Below are 15,657 nucleotides of genomic sequence, written 5' to 3'. Positions count from 1 at the left end.
GGACTTTTGATTCTCTTGGTTGAAGCCAGCTGCCCTGCCAGGGGGAAGGGAAACGCTGTGTCCCCAGAGTTGGTGAGTAAAGGGGAAAAGCACAGGGTGCTGAGCATTTGTGACAGTTACAACAGAACTCGCCCGGAGAGCGAGCATGTTAACAAGGAGGCAGCCCTCTCTCCCTTCCTCCAAGGAGACAGTCCTCTCTCCCTCCCGCCAAAGGTACCGATGTGTTTGCCTCACCTCCTCCTGGAGCCTGCTGCTCCCAGAGCCAGTCCTTAAAAGGAGCAGTGGGTGCCACATCGGCTCCTTCTGGTGCCAGGTCTGCGCAATCTCACGTCCCTGGCGTCAAGTGGATGCTTAATGAGCGGCTGTGACGGGGGCCAGCAGCCTCAGTGAGAAAAAGCAGCCACAGTCTGGGCCTCCTGCCGGCTCCTCTCATTGCCTTTCCCAGCCTTGCCTTTTCCCCCTCCGTGAGGCTGTGGTTAGCCAGTGTCAGCCCTTCCTCAGAAGCCCTGATAACCCTCGCTCAGCGAGACGCCTGCCGGGGTCTGTTGGTGCCGATAAATGACTCAAGAGGCAGAGTGAAGGGGTTGGTGTCTTTACTTTCTCCTTTGCCCTTGATCCCCTCTGACTAACCCCCAAAATAAGAAAGTATGGGGGATTTTTGGCAGTTCCCTTTGATCTTCTGGGGGGCTAGTACCATCTTTACCTGTTATTCCAGTCTCCGAGGCCAGGCTTGGGATTGGAGTTGACTGGTGGTCAAACCTTCCCAACTTGTGCCTTGTTGGGTAGTAAGAGAGCTGGGGAGCCCCTGCTTCTAGGGATCCCCAACTACCCACCCCTTGACCATAAGAACATATAGTCATGCTGCTCCTTTGGGAGACAACACTTAACACTGGGAGACATGGAGCAAACTCCACAAGTCGAGTGTGTTTCCGGGGGAAATATGAAAGGAGTAAACACTGGTGGGAGTTCACGAGATTCCTGATGATGGGAACAGAGGGAAAGAGAAACCGCTCTGAACTGTGGGAGCCAGTGTGCAGAGGCCGGCAGAAGCGCACTGGGGGGTGGGGGCAAAGACCCTCCCTGTGAGAGAAGGTCACTTCCTGAGGCCGTGACTCAACTGGACTTCCCGGGGCGAGAGCTGCTCAGCTTTATGAACCACCCCTTGTCTCCCTGAGGCGTCCTGACCCCGTGAAGATGAGACCAGAAGAGAAAGTAAAAGAAAAGATGGGAAACAAAGTAGACAGGTCACACCAAATAACTACTTCATTTATTCAACAGTATTCACCAAGTGCCTTGTGGAGCCAGGCTACTGTTAATAGAGTGCCTACTGTGTGCCAGGCATGTTTTTCATACTCTTATCTTTATTTGAACAGCCTTTCAGCTAGATATTACTAGCCCCCTGTTGCAGATCAGAACACAGGCTTTTAGAAGCTAAATTGACCACGGTCATCCAGCTGGCAGGTGGCAAACAGGATTCAGATTCAGTCTGTCGGATCCCAAAGCTCATGTGTGTCCCATCATCAAAAAAGGGCCGGTGTGGCTCAGTTGGTTGGGCTTTGTCCCATGCCCTGGAAGGGCGCCGGTTCAGTTCCTGGTCAGGGCACATGCCCAGGTTGCAGGCTCCATCCCAGGTGGGGAAGGGCAGGGGACAGCTGATCGATGTTACGTCATTGTTTCTCTCTCGCCCTCAACCTTCCTCTCTAAACACCAATAAGAAACCTGATTAAAACAAAACAGAACGCAAACCTCCCTTACAATTCGGTCTGCTGTTCCTCTCTGCGAAGGGACATGGGCCCAGCACTGCCTCTTCCGCGCCCCCTGTTTGGAGGCCTTCGGTAAAGCTGTCATCTCCCTGCTGGCTTCCTGTTACCCTCCGCGCCCTCCTTTCTCAGTTCCTCCGGCTCGGGGGCTCCTGAAAGCCGTGTCTCACGAAGAACCTCCACTTTTAAGGGCAATCCTGCCTGTTGGTTGGAGCAGAGAAGGGATTCTAAGAGGAGGGCGCCGGACCAGGCCTTACGGGTCCAGGAAGAGAGAAAGCCAGCCTTCCAGGACCCCGAGTTTTGTGGAGGGGTGTCTACCCACGTTCCCCTCCTGCTCCACATCTGGTTCTGAGGGCAGGAGGGCGGCCCTCAGAGCTGCTGGCTCCCTTTATCCTGAAGAAGGGCTGGCTCCCTTCTGTTTGGTGGTGTTACTCCTCACCCCAGGGTGTTTTTTCCATTGATTTTTAGAGTGGAAGAGAGGGAGGGGGGAGAGAGAGAGAAATATTCCTGTGAGAGAGACACATCGATTGCTTGCCTCCCACACAATGGGCCTGGAAAAAAACCAAGGTATGTGCCCTTGACCTGGAATCGAACCCACGAACCTCTGGTGCATGGGCCGGTGGCTCACTGAGCCACACTGGCCAGGGCAGGGCAGGGCTCCCCTTTGTTATTAAACTACAGTGATATTTGCCTTGCTCTACAATCTTCCTCCAGGGAGACTGTCCTGTGCCGGTCTTCTATCCAGCCCCTCGTGACTCCCTTTCTGCTAACATCCTTTCGGGCGTGGCCCTCAGGGAGAGAAGCCCTATCTGTCCGTAGCCCCCTGCCCCTCTTTCTCTCTTGCTTATGTCCTGTTGTGAGGACTGAACCAGCGCTCTGCCCAAATGCTACATCCCCATCCCACAGTCAACACGCCCTCTAATGAAGACACTCCTGTACAGATGGCTGCACTGGAGTTGGGAGAAGTTTGTGAACCTTAGAATTCAAAGTCTTGGTCACAGTTATTGTTGGAGACACCTGCATTGAAGGGCTCTGCCTACCCCAGCTCCAGCCTCTGGGAGTCATGGGTTCCAGGGCCAGGGCAAAGCTCCAAAGCCCTATCTGTGTGCCTGGGAGGCAAGAGGAAAGCCTGAGCTGGGACTCCTTCACTCTGGCCTATTCATTTCCTGGGGTCTTCCTCCCATACGCATAGGCATGTTCCCAAGCCTTTTCAAAATCCCTTTGGCCAACCCACACCAGCCTCTTCCAGCCCCTTCACCTCAGCCCTTTCCCACCCAGCTTTTCCACTCTCACCCCGCGAAGCTGGCAGCCCTCACTGGCCTCTCCACCTCTCCCCAGCTGCCTCAGCTTCCCACACGGGCAGCTCTGCAGCCAGGCAGCTCCCCGCACAGGGGCAGCGCTTCCTCGGCCTTCCACAGGCAGCAGCAGGCAGTGGGAGTCTAGTCTGTCTTTGCCCCCAGCCCCCCAGATGCTGGTCCAAACCCTGACTGCTGAAGTGTGATCCAGGAATCAGCGGCATAGGCCCCAGCTGGCGATGCATCAGACATGAAAGTCCCCGGCCTGCCCCCCGCCTGCTGAATTAGCATCTGCATTGCTCTGCACCTCAGTGAGGGAGAAGCACTGCTGTCAGCATGAGCCCCTCCTCTCGCTTCCTGAATGGGTGGGGAGGGTGCAGTGAGAGCCCCTGAGGAAGCCCAGGCCGCGACCTCATGGTCAAGGCCTCCCTTTGACAATGGACATCCCGGGGACAATCTGGGTGACCGCAGAGAGCCTAGGGAAGCTGGTGAGGCCAGCAGAGAGGAACAGCCATGGCAGGAGCAGAGAGGAGGGGAGCAGAGGGGGGCCCTCGGGGAGATCCAGGCAAAGGCTGGGGGGCAAAGGGTACACGCATTGAGAAAGGGAGGGTTCCTCCCACCATCCCAGGCCCTGTCCCCTGTCGGGCTCCCGCTGTGCAGCCTGGCTCTGCCCTGGCTCAGCCGGATGACTAGGTTTCCTCCCTCCCCCTCGCTGGCAAAGTCACTGTCGCCCACAGGCTGCGTTGCTGGTAGTGTGTGCTCAGGAAATGTTTGTTGAATTGAGAGGAAGCCACAGCTTGTGCGGAGTCTGGATAATTCACCAGACGTGGGCCTCAGAGGAGGGGCAGAAATGGAGACTTCAGTAGGAAAACAAGCCCTGATGTCGTACTTAGGGAGAGTTGCTGTTTCTCTGAGATCTCTGAGATCCTGTCTGCGTCCTTGCTTTTGCCTGACTGGTGCAGAGAGGTGGTGGGAGAGGAAGGAGGAGATGGCAGGCAATGGCCTCAGGCTGCAGGGCTGGTCCCTGGCCCCCCCTGCAGGGTGCACTCTGCATCTGAACTGGTGTGGGGGTGGTCCCTGATGGTGAGGTCTCCCGCTGCACCGTCCCCTCCTCCCCACTCTCATTCCATTTCAGGGAGGAAGTCTTCCCGGGGGAGACCTGAGCTCTGCTCTCCCAGCCCCAGCTCAGCCTCTGCCAGCTGCGGCCTCCCTTTCTCTGGACGTCAGCCTGCTTTTCTAGAAAGGCCGAAGGCTTCTGGCCGCTGGATTGGCCGCCCTGTGAGTCTGGGTGCAAGGCAGAGGCGAGGGAAAGGGCCCAGGCCTGGGCTGGTCATGCCAGCTGCCGAGGTGCCTGCACCGAGGAGCTGGCAGCTGGCAGCTGGAGAGGGAGGCCACACAAGCCAGGTGCTAAGTGCTTCTCAGCCTTGCTCTCTGGGGGGCAGGGAAGGGCAGGGCAGGGCAGGGCAAGCTGGAGGCCCAGGCAGCAGTAGACCCAAGGCAGGGCTGACCAGCCTCAGAGACCGGGTGTGGGAAACACACATGCCCAGGGATGTGCACAGGAGGTGCAGGAAGGACAGCTCCTGGCTCCCACACGTCACTGGGCCAGGGAGTTTGCCAAACCGCTGAGCCACACGGCCACCAGCCACAGCAACCAGACACCCGTCACAGAGAAGCTCTTGACTGTGACCGTTCCTTCTCTTCCCAGTCCGGTGCCCCTGCTCCCCGGGGCTTTGCTCAGCATCTCCCCGCAGGGCCGGGGCCCCCTCTTCCACTCCCCACGCCTCCTGTGCCCCTCGCTCGTTGGCCTGCTCCTCGGGGGGGCCTGCTTCGCGGGGCCCCAGCCCTGCCAGGCCTGTCTCTCCTGGGCTCAAGGGGCCCTGCTCCTCTTTGTGGCTCAGAGCAAGCCTGGACTTCCCGCTCAGCCTGGGGGTCATCCGAACACACAGGCCGCTCAGAGCCCTCCCCCGGGGACACAGGGCTCTCCCGGGGCCCCCGCCTCAGACACGTGCCCTTCCCAGGCCCGGGGCCTCTGAGGGAGAGGTCAAGGGGGGCCAGGTCCGCATTCCGTGGAGAGCCGGGGGCCGGACTGGCTGCCGAAGCTTCTGGCTCCGCCTTGGTCCCCTCGGGGGATGCCGGCGCGGGGCTGGCTGCCTGGGGGCTCCGGGCACTGCCCTGCTCCGTGCTGCCCTGGGTCTGTGCCTGTTCCTCCTCCTTCAGAGTCCGGCTGGTGCTTTCACCTCCCTGAAACGAGGGATTGGCACTGCTGGCTGGCACACCGGGGCTCCTGTCCCTGGCCCGCCCCACCCTCTGCCCAGGTACCCACCTCCTGGCTCTCCACCGCCTCCTGGTCTTCCTTGGTCTCCCACCTGGAGAAACACCGCACATGGCAGGCCCTCCCCTTACCCACCCCACCTCGCGTCCTCAGCGCTGGAGTCAGCGGCTCCGGGGCCTCAGGAGCCTCCGAGCCAGGAAGAGGCTCCGGGATGCTTCCCTTCCAACCCGCCTTGCTCCCCGCATTCAGTTTCCTCTGAACACTGCCCTCCTTAGCCCCATCTCAGGTCCTGTCCCCGTGTCGTCGTGTGTGTGTGTGTGTGTGTGTGTGTGTGTGTGTGCGCGCCCCCCGATAAGCATGGCCCAGCCTGAAGCACCCTGAGTTCGTGGAGACTCCGGGCCGCCCCGCCCGCGCTGCCTGGGAAAGGCACTGGCTTCCGGGGGAAGGTGGCTGCTGTAATTTCCACCGGCTCCCCGGGTGCCAGGCTCTCGCTGGCTGCCGCCTCGGCCCATGGCCTCCCCCTGCGCCTCATTAACCGGCCGCCGGCCGCCGGCAGCAGTCCACCAGGACTGCCGCCCGGACCAGCGTGGGTCCTCAGTTCCCAGGGCAGAAGGGAGCCAGGACATCAGGGCGCTCAGACGCTGCCCTTGACTTTGCCCCCCCGCCCCCGTGTGTGTGTGTGTGTGTGTGTGTGTCTGTGTCTCTGTGTGTGTGTATGTGTGTGTGTGTATGTGTCTGTGTGTGTGTATGTATGTGTGTATGTGTGTGTGTCTCTGTGTGTCTGTGTGTCTGTGTGTGTGTCTGTGTGTGTGTGTCTGTGTGTGTGTGTCTGTGTGTGTGTCTCTGTGTGTGTCTGTGTGTGTCTGTGTCTCTGTGTGTCTCTGTGTGTCTCTGTGTGTCTGTGTGTCTGTGTGTCTGTGTCTGTGTGTATGTGTCTGTGTGTGTCTGTGTGTGTGTCTGTGTGTGTGTGTCTGTGTGTGTGTGTCTGTGTGTGTGTGTGTCTGTGTGTGTGTCTCTGTGTGTGTGTGTGTGTGTCTCTGTGTGTCTGTGTGTCTGTGTCTGTGTGTGTGTGTGTGTGTGTGTGTGTGTGTCTGTGTGTGTGTGTGTGTGTGTGTGTCTCTGTGTGTGTGTCTGTGTGTGTGTGTGTGTGTCTCTGTGTGTGTCTGTGTGTGTGTGTGTGTGTCTCTGTGTGTGTGTGTCTGTGTGTGTGTGTGTGTCTGTGTGTCTCTGTGTGTGTCTGTGTGTGTGTGTCTCTGTGTGTGTGTGTCTGTGTGTGTGTCTCTGTGTGTGTGTGTGTGTGTGTGTGTCTCTGTGTGTCTGTGTGTCTGTGTCTGTGTGTCTGTGTGTGTGTGTGTGTGTGTGTGTGTGTGTGTGTGTGTGTGTGTCTGTGTGTGTGTGTGTGTGTGTCTCTGTGTGTGTATGTGTGTGTGTGTGTGTCTCTGTGTGTGTGTGTCTGTGTGTGTGTGTGTGTGTGTCTGTGTGTCTCTGTGTGTGTGTGTGTGTGTCTCTGTGTGTGTGTGTCTGTGTGTGTGTGTCTGTGTGTGTGTGTGTGTGTCTCTGTGTGTGTCTGTGTGTGTGTGTCTCTGTGTGTGTGTGTCTGTGTGTGTGTCTCTGTGTGTGTGTGTGTGTGTATCTGTGTGTCTGTGTGTCTGTGTCTGTGTGTCTGTGTGTGTGTCTGTGTGTGTGTCTGTGTGTGTGTGTGTGTGTGTGTGTGTGTCTGTGTGTCTCTGTGTGTGTCTGTGTGTGTGTGTGTGTGTGTGTGTGTGTGTGTGTGTGTGTCCGTTACCTGCGGGCCCTGCCGGTCAGCCTCTCCGTCCCTCGGGCTTTGCTGTGCAGGGCCAGGGCCACCAAGGGCCTGCCAGATGGCCCGCCCCGGGCGGCACCACCTGCAAGAAACGGCCCACAGATCAGGGCGAGAAGAGGCCTGAGCAGACGGCTCCCTCCCCAGCTCCGGGGACCCTGCTCCTCCCTCTCCCCTCCCTCACCTTTGCCGTCAGGGGACCGGGGTGGGGGCTGTGGCTTCCGGTGGCTCCAGGGACCTAAGTGAGGCCAAGGAAATGGGCGAAGGGAGGGTGACAGAGGATCCAAACACCAGTCCTCCCAGGACCAGGAGCTGGTGCTCATTCTCTCGGCTCGGCTGTGGTTTTCTGGCTCCCACACAGAGCCCTGGTCTGGCAGCCCGGAGGGCAGGGCCCCTTGCTCACTTGGCCACTCCTGCCCCGATGGCAACCCAGCCGCCCCTGCACCAGCCTCCCCGGGTGTCAGACAGGGGCCCCGGGCCCCGCAGAGCTCTGTTCCAGGCCCGGCCAAGGGCAGGGAACGCGGGCTCTCGCCCACGAGGAGCCAACAGCCCTCAGCTCTCCCCAGACCTCCGGGCCGGAGCCCGGGGCAGGAGCTGTGGCTTGGAGGGGAGCAGGGTCATGGTGACCTCCTCCGATAGCAAGGGGGAGGAAGGAAGATGCTCCTCCATGCTTCCTGACAGCTCTAGAAATAAGCGGCAAACCAAGGAGCAGGGAACAGAGGGGAAGAGGGGGCAGGCAGTGAGGTGGGGTGTAGCTCACCCCTGGTGCTGCCCGTCCCGCTGGGGCCCTCCTCCCGAGGCTTGCTGTGGAGACAGAGAGGCCGTCAGGCTGCTGGTGCGGGGGGGACAGAGGCTGCAGCAAGACCCACCCCTGCCCCACCTCCCCACCCGAGCCCCAGACCTGAGGGCAGCAGGAAGATGGGGGGCCCAGTGCCTGCACAGAGCCCTGCCCGGAAGGCCCAGGCAGACCCTCACCCCCCTGGGGAGGCCCTACCAGCTCCCCAAGCAGCACCCACAGCCAGCCTGGCCCCAGCCCCACAGGCCCCCTGCCCGCCACCCACGTGGGCTTGGCCTTGTCCAGGTCCCATGGGCGGCGCCAGTCACCCTGTGCATCCCTGTGCCGGGCGAGGCGGGCCAGGTCGATCTCCTCCCGCTCCTGCTTCCACTGCGCGTAGTCCCAGCCCCCGTCCGGGGGCCCCCGCGCGGGCCTGCGGGGAGCCGGGCGTCCCAGGCCTGCATTCCGGGGCTCCCGGGCGCCCTGCCGGGGACAGGCACTCAGCACTCCGGGCAGAAGCAGCAGGCGGCCCTCAGTTTGGAATGGACACCCAGCGTCTCCTGACCCCTTCCTTCCTCGCTCCGGGTTCCCCGTCCCCATCTGAGCATTGGATGTGCTCCATCTCCAGTGTGCTGCTGGCGGTAGGCATGGCTTCCACCCGCCGGCCAGCTGCGTCTTTGGGGCAGCTGCTTAACCTCTCTGTGTCCCATTTCCTCATCTGTGAAACGGGTGCGTGCGTGCGTGTGTGTGTGTGTGTGTGTGTGTGTGTGTGTGATCGTAGCACCTGCCCACAGGCCCCGAGGGAGGGCACCCAGCGGCTGGGAGCCAGAGCCAGGACTAGCTGCTGCTGCCACCTAGAGGTCGAACCTCACCCGAGGCCAGTCCCTGGCTCCCTCCTGGCCCCACCCACGGGCCCCCAGAGGTCCGGGTAGGGTGAGGGCTGGATCACAGGTCTGGCTTACCCTGGCTGTCACGGCAAGTCCACCCCGCACAGGGACCGGCCCGAGAGAGGGAGGAAGGGTGGGAACTCTCGCTGGAGCTGCCGGGCCATGTCCCCTCAGAGGGGGACACGTGACGCAGCTTCCTGACCCCTGGCAGAGGGGCACCACCACATGCCCGTCCCCACCCCCTCCTGAGGACATACCCTCCGTGCAGAATCCACGCCGGCAGCCGTGTGCGCGAAGGAGCCCCGGCCCGGGCCCAGGCCCTCTCCGGGCGGCCCGTCTGCCCCCTGGTCCCGTGCTCTGGGCTTCTCACTCACGATCCGCTTGGCCTGGGGGAGGGGAGGGCGGGCGGTGTGGCAGAGCGGGGGGAGGACAGGCTGGCCGCCCACCGGGCTGCCCCCCTCACCCTGCTCACCTCGGCTTTGTTCTCCATGGTCACGGCCAGCTCCACCCGCTCCCCCAGGCAGAAAGAGTCAGCGAGGTCCCCCACCTCCTCATCCTCCAGCGACTCGTTGGCTGCTCCAGGCCCAAGGGTGCTCCTCGCCCAGTGCCGGCTGACCCCCGCTTCCCCTGCAGAACAAGGAGCTCTGCCCTCGGCCCTGTGGGCAGTGCTGGGGCTGGGTCCTCCGGGGGTTCCCCAGGCCGGGCTCCCCCCCTGGCCCTCCCCGGAATGCCCACACAGGAGCTGACTCCACAGGAGCTCACATGCCGGGGCCCAAGATGCCACAGTGACTGGTCATCCCTGAGCCGGGAAGCCCAGAGCGGCCGGACAATGGGGCTCTGTCCCTCAGCCCCTGTCCCTGGCCTCCAGTCCCAGCTTCCTGGCCCCTGGGGCTTGGGGTTTAGGAGTGCTTTGAGGCCTGTGGACAGGGCTGTGGGGCTGGACAGGGGATGAGGAGGCTTCTACTTGTTGGCCTTTCAGCTGTGGCCCTCGGGGCTGGGACAGCAGTGGCCTGGGCTGCATGGGGCTGGGAGCTGGAGAGCAGCCCGGGACTGGATGTGGGAGAAGCAGAGGGGCAGGACTGGGTGTCCGCCTCCGATGTGGGCTGGCCCTCCACCTCCTGGCCACCCTGCCCTGCTGGGGCGGGGCGTACCCCGGGAACCTGGCTGATGGTGACGGTGAGGCTGTCGGCTGGCAGCAGCTCCGGCGTGGTCAGAGCCATGCCCCCCTGCTCCGCCTGCCGGCGGTCCTCCTGGATCTCCTGTGGGAGGACCCGGGTCAGCACGGGCCCCGAAGCTCAGAGATCAGACGCCGGCGGGACACCAGGAGGCAGAGGCACCCCGTCACCGAGTCCCCAAGACCCTACGGAGCCTCTGAGGTGGACCACACCCACCCTTACCCGCCCCCAACCGGAGCCTTCAGGGAGAGACCCCACACAGGGGCTGCGGGTCAGACAGGGCGTGCCAACCCCGCTGGGCCCCCGGCCCCCGCACCGCCCACGCACCTGGTACCTGCGCAGCAGGGCCTGGTTCTTCTTTCGCAGAGCAACTATCCTCCGGTCCAGCTCTGCGTCCTTCTCTTCCTGCCTGTGCATCGGGGTCTCAGCCCCGGGAGGCCCCTGCGGAGGGCAGGGGGCCCCACACTCACCGGTGCCCCAACCTTCCCACCAGCCAGCTTCTCACCCCCCGGGGCACACACCCAAGGCCCCGAGCTAGGGGCACAAGGGGAGCGGCACAGAGGGGGCCCAGGCCCAGGCCCCCACCCCACGAGGCCTGTCTGCCCTTCGCTCTGCATTCTGGGGCTCAGGTCAAGGCCTCCTGCCCAGGCCCCAGGCTCCCAGCCGTGGGCCGCCCCTCCCCCCCCGCTCTCCAGGGAGCGCCACCGCCGAGCACAGCCTGGAATGGGAGTTATAAATGGCTCTGGCAGCGGAACCTGCCGTGACTGGGAAGCTGCCAGGGGATCCGGGAGGCCGAGGAGCGAGCTGTTTGGCTCCCAGGCTGAGAGCCACGGTGAAAAGAGAGGGCCCTGATTCGCCCTGAAGTCCCAGGCCCCGGACCCCAGGCCTGCGCCCGGCCTGTGGGAAAGAGCTGCTGCCCGGGGCCCAGCCCTTCTGCCCCCGGGCCCAGCTGCCCCAGCTGCCCCAGCTGCCACCGGAGCACGGCCTCCTGCGGTCTCAGCCCTCTCCCAGCCCCAAGGAGCCCTCCGTCAGGGGCGAGGTGCCACTCACAGCCGAGTGCATGGCAGCCGCAGGCACGGAGAGGATTCCAGAGCAGCCCCGGGGGAGCCGGAGCAGGAGGGCCGCGGGAGCCACCGGGGCCAGGCCTCCGCCAGCCTCTCCCTGCCGGCTTCGCCGCCCAGCACACGAGATCATGTTGTGATTACAAAAGACTCAGCTGGGCTCCCGGCCAGGAACGCCCTGGCCGCTGCCCCCACCCACCCACTCTCCGAGGGCGCGGGCCAGCCGCCGGCAGCCAGCCGCCCTGCCCAGCGCCTCTCCCTGCCCTGCCCCTGCCCCTGCCCCCAGGCCGACTGGCAGGACGTCTCCCTGGCAGGTGGAGCCGACACAGGGACCGGCCCCAGGTCCCCCCGCTTTCCCCACGGCCCTGGGCACAGCACGGCCCCACCGGGCCCGCCTGCAGACCGGTGGGCGGCCCTGAGCCCTCCCGGTGGTGGAGAGAGGCCCACGGGACATGGGACACAGCCCCTTACCACCTGGTCTGAGGGCCCCCGCGCCTCCAGGAGCCTCCCTCGCTCTCCGCCCCAGCCCGAGAACATAAGCTGAAGCGACCGAGAAGCTCACCTGCCCTCGTCTCTGCCCCCAAATACTACCCATACCTAAAATAACTCCATTAGTCACTCGTTCCTCCAGGCTGAGCGCCATCTTTCCTGCACTTTTTCTGTGGAACGGGGTGGAGGGCCCTTGCTACCACAGCTCCCAGCCGGCCACCCCACCTCCCTCCTCAGGCTCCTATCGCGGGGCCCTGGCTCCCGAGGGCTGGCCCTCTTGGCCTCTCTGACCGGAGAAAGGAGGCAGCCGTTCTCGGGAAAGTTTCTGGCTCCGCGCTCCCTGTGCAGCTAAGGCTGTCCCTCCCTCTGCCCGGGGCAGTGGGCTCCCTGTGCAGCTAAGGCTGTCCCTCCCTCTGCCTGGGGCAGTGCGCTCCCTGTGCAGCTAAGGCTGTCCCTCCCTCTGCCCGGGGCAGTGGGCTCCCTGTGCAGCTAAGGCTGTCCCTCCCTCTGCCCGGGGCAGTGGGCTCCCTGTGCAGCTAAGGCTGTCCCTCCCTCTGCCCGGGGCAGTGGGCTCCCTGTGCAGCTAAGGCTGTCCCTCCCTCTGCCCGGGGCAGTGGGCTCCCTGTGCAGCTAAGGCTGTCCCTCCCTCTGCAGGGGCAGCGGCGTGCCGGCACCCCCTGCCTCCGTTTCCCTCACCCCACGCCATAGCTCGCGCCCTTCTGGTTCCAGAGCAGAAAGCTCCGCTGCCCTCTGTCCTCCCCAGCCCAGCCAGAGGCCCACCTCTGCTCCTCCTGGGGCCCTCCCCTCCACGGCTAGCCTCTTCCCTGGCCAGGCCCTCACGCAGCGCCCTAACCCTCACCCATCTCCACAGACCCAGAGTTCCCTTGGAAATGATGGCCCTGCTCTCTCTTCCTTTCCCGCCCCATGTTCCCATGGAGTCAGACTCATCTGCTTTCCCAGCAACGGATGCACCCAGGCCCCTTGCCCTGGGCCTCTCCCAGGCATACTCACCCCATCCCCACCTTCGCCACGCGCTGCCCCCCACAGCCGCTGAGTTCCCGCAGAGCCTCTGAAGGCGGGGCGGGGGCGGGGGAGGCAGTGTAGGCCCTGGAGCATGGCAGGCAGGCTTCCCATCCACTGCCCACCCCGTTGTTGGAGCCGGAGGCCTGCAGAGAGAGCATCAGCCTGGGAGGGGTCCTATGCTCTCTACCCTGTTTGGAACCCAGACTCCCAGACCAGTGGAGGAGGAGGAGGGGTATGGATAGAAAAGGCTGCAAGGGGGTGAGGCAAGACCTGCTGTCCCCCCGAGTCCCGTTCCCGGCCAGGGGACAGGAGGCCCAGGGAGAAATCCAGCCGCCCCGAGGGGAGGGTGACCCTGCCAGGAGGGACTCCACTGACCTGGTGGCCAAAGCCCATCAGCTGGAGGCCCACGTGCCCAGGACACACCAGCAGTGAGAGCCCCCCAGCTTCCGGTCCTGAGCTGCCCACGTGTTACACCGTTACGCCTCAGAGCGGCCCCCCGCGCCCCTGTTTCCTCCAGAGCCTGCGTGCTCCCCCACTGGACAGAGGCTCTCTGGGAGCGGAAACGGGGTGCCACGGGCCTGGCACAGCGCCCTCGCAAACGACAGACCCCACCACCACTTGCAGAATGAATGTATGAGTGAATATCCCGCGCCGTCCTGGGCGCAGCTGCGGGTATCGTATACACAGGCAGGCTGTGCCCGCCTTCCACCCAGCCCGCAGGCCGCCCTGAGGTAGAGCCCCTAAGAGCGAATCCCCCTTCCCTGTCGGGGAGGCAGGGAGGTGACAGCGTGATGTTCCAGGAGGCCCTGATCCTGTTACTCCCTGCCACCACTAGGGGGCAGCAGAGTTACAAAAGCCCGGGCTAGGGAGGCGTGGCCTTCCCCTTCATGCCTCCTGCTCCCCAGCTCCCCAACCTTAAGTCTCGTAACCCCCACCTCCCAACTCCACCAGAATGAAGATGAGGAAGCTCAGAAAGGTAGCCCCATTTGCCTAGGCCGCACAGCCAGTGTGAGGCCCGGATGCAACTACTAGAAACCAGCGGGGCACCTGCCTCCCTTGCCCAGCGCTCTTCCGCGCCCCCCCCCCCCCCATCTTAACCCCACCAGATGCCCCAATATTTTACTTCTCAGGTCTGGGTCACATCTCTTCCCTTTGGAAGGTATGATGGGTCTATGGTCCACAGACCCAGAGCCAGCCCTGAGGGCAGGTGCTGCAAGCCTGGAGACTCTTGTTGAGGCAGGAAAGAGGAGGAAAGCTTGCAGGGGAAGAGAGACCCTCCGGATGACTCGCTGAGACGGGAGCTCAGAGCTGGCAGAGAGCCGGCACGACTCAGACCCTGGTCACTGCTTCCAGGATGGGTGATCGTTAAATACAAGCGCTCCTTGCCCGTCCTCAACCTCGTCCTAAACGAGGCAATGCAATTTGTAGATTCCAGATTAACTTCACCCCTTACTGGCTGCGTGGCTCTGGTCCTCATCTCTCCAATGAGGTGTAACTACTTCCAGCCATTGGCAGATGAAATGAAGAAGCACAGTAACCTCCGTATGTGTCTATACGAGGTGAAGCTCCCCATAGTTTTCTTCTGGCCTCAGGTAGCCTTGAGAGGCGCCTCTGGATGCTTTCCTGGAGGCCTCCCAAAGGAGGTGGGCCAAAACCGGTTCGGCTCAATGGATAGAGCGTCGGCTTGGGGACTGAAGGGACCCGGGTTCGATTCCGGTCAAGGGCATGTACCTTGGTTGCGGGTATATCCCCAGTAAGGGGTGTGCAAGAGGCAGCTGGTCGATGACTCTCTCTCATCGATGTTTCTAGCTCTCTATCTCTCTCCCTTCCTCTCTGTACAAAAATCAATAAAGTATGTTTAAAAAAAAAAAAAAAAGGAGGCAGGACTGCACACACTGTGGGCGCGTGGTGTACGGAGAACTTTGTGGCCTGGGGAGGAGATCCGAGGCACGATCTCAGCAAACTTTCTGTGCCCCCTTCACGCTGTTCCCTGCTCAGAAAACCCCACCAGGCCTGGCTCCCACCCCCCCTCCCCCCAGGAGTCTTCTCTGCCTGCTCCCCTCCCCCGGCCTCGTTCCCTCTGAAGCCCAGGCTCTGGCTGTCATCCATCTCCAGCCGGCATCGGAGCTCCTGGAAGCAGTTCCTGTACCTCACCTGCCTCCGGATCCTACGGGTCCAGCTCCGGGCTCATGTCCCGGTGCCTGGGAGCCATCCTCTTTGACCGGGGCTGACCCCTCGAGGTCACCGGTGCCACTAGACAGCTCTGGGCGGGCGGGTGAGTATTGAGGAAGGGGATGAGCAAAGCCAGATTGCACGAGAGCCCAGTTACTAGGGAGCAGCCCTCTGAATAAGGAGAGATACGAAGGTGGCTTAAAGCACAGTGTTCCTTTCCCACAAACCCACTTCCTCCACTCCCCCCTTTCCTGGCTGAAGAAGCTGCTGCGCTAAGTCCTGCTGACTGGAGCAGGGGTCGCCAACCTGTGGGATCCCTTAACACGACCCGCGTGGTTCAGGGCCCACTCAGGGTCCGGTTTCTGGAGAAGGCCGCACACTAAAATGAAGAGAGAGACTGGAAAAGAGTTAATTTGGGAAAATGGGGGCCAGGCGGGAAGTCTACCTCTAGTGGGAAGACTAACCGCTCTTTGGCCTTTTACCATTCCTTTTATTGAGATTCTGAAACAAAGATATCTCTTAAGGAGGAAGTTCCAACAGCAGAAAATCAACTTACATTTACATATGATTAACAGATTAAAGTTGCCTCAAGCACCACTATCTCAACTATACAAAGAGTTAATGCCTCTGACCATTCAGAGCCATCAAGGTCGCATAGCTCTTTTTACATTTTATCTCCAATGACAATGCTAGGTTTTGGTTCCCTGTTCCTGGTTCCTGGTTCCAGGTTCCCGGCACCAACCGGTGGTCCGCAGACCACTGCTGGCCCGTGAGGTCCGAAAGGTTGGCGACCGCTGGACTAGTGTGTATGCAGGCCTTGCAGGCCCGGCCAGGCCTGGCTCTGGGTGAGAGAGTGCATGACATGGGGCCAAAAGGACCAGTCCTGGGGGGGCTCCAGGTGCCAGAGACAAAGTCTGGGCCCGCCTCCCCCAAGAACACACCTGCCA

The 15,657-nt window shown here is 62.2% G+C and overlaps 1 protein-coding gene across 2 annotated transcripts; it reads right to left on the bottom strand.

Annotated features, from left to right (window-relative positions):
* Window positions 1–1,237: 1,237 nt before the first annotated feature.
* Window positions 1,238–11,309, bottom strand: CCDC9B (coiled-coil domain containing 9B). 2 transcript variants are annotated; one of them, XM_045583667.1, is made up of 11 exons: window positions 11,016–11,309; window positions 10,293–10,374; window positions 9,942–10,049; window positions 9,263–9,417; window positions 9,048–9,176; window positions 8,190–8,386; window positions 7,889–7,932; window positions 7,313–7,366; window positions 7,114–7,213; window positions 5,379–5,421; window positions 1,238–5,296 (listed from the first exon to the last, which is right to left on the bottom strand). In XM_045583667.1, exons 1-11 carry the CDS (start codon window positions 11,157–11,159, stop codon window positions 4,790–4,792), a joined length of 1,563 nt encoding a protein of 520 aa, XP_045439623.1. In that variant the 5' UTR covers window positions 11,160–11,309; the 3' UTR covers window positions 1,238–4,789. The 2 variants fall into 2 exon arrangements, with proteins under 2 accessions (XP_045439623.1, XP_045439624.1); XM_045583668.1 differs by having other exon boundaries at window positions 7,889–7,940; window positions 8,189–8,386; window positions 9,938–10,049; window positions 10,293–10,406; window positions 11,016–11,173.
* Window positions 11,310–15,657: the final 4,348 nt, after the last annotated feature.

This window comes from Pipistrellus kuhlii, unplaced genomic scaffold (genome assembly GCF_014108245.1).
Source record: "Pipistrellus kuhlii isolate mPipKuh1 unplaced genomic scaffold, mPipKuh1.p scaffold_m20_p_1, whole genome shotgun sequence".
Taxonomy (NCBI): domain Eukaryota; kingdom Metazoa; phylum Chordata; class Mammalia; order Chiroptera; family Vespertilionidae; genus Pipistrellus; species Pipistrellus kuhlii.
Note: the sequence above shows the minus strand (reverse complement) of the source record. Positions and strands in the feature narration are given on the sequence as shown.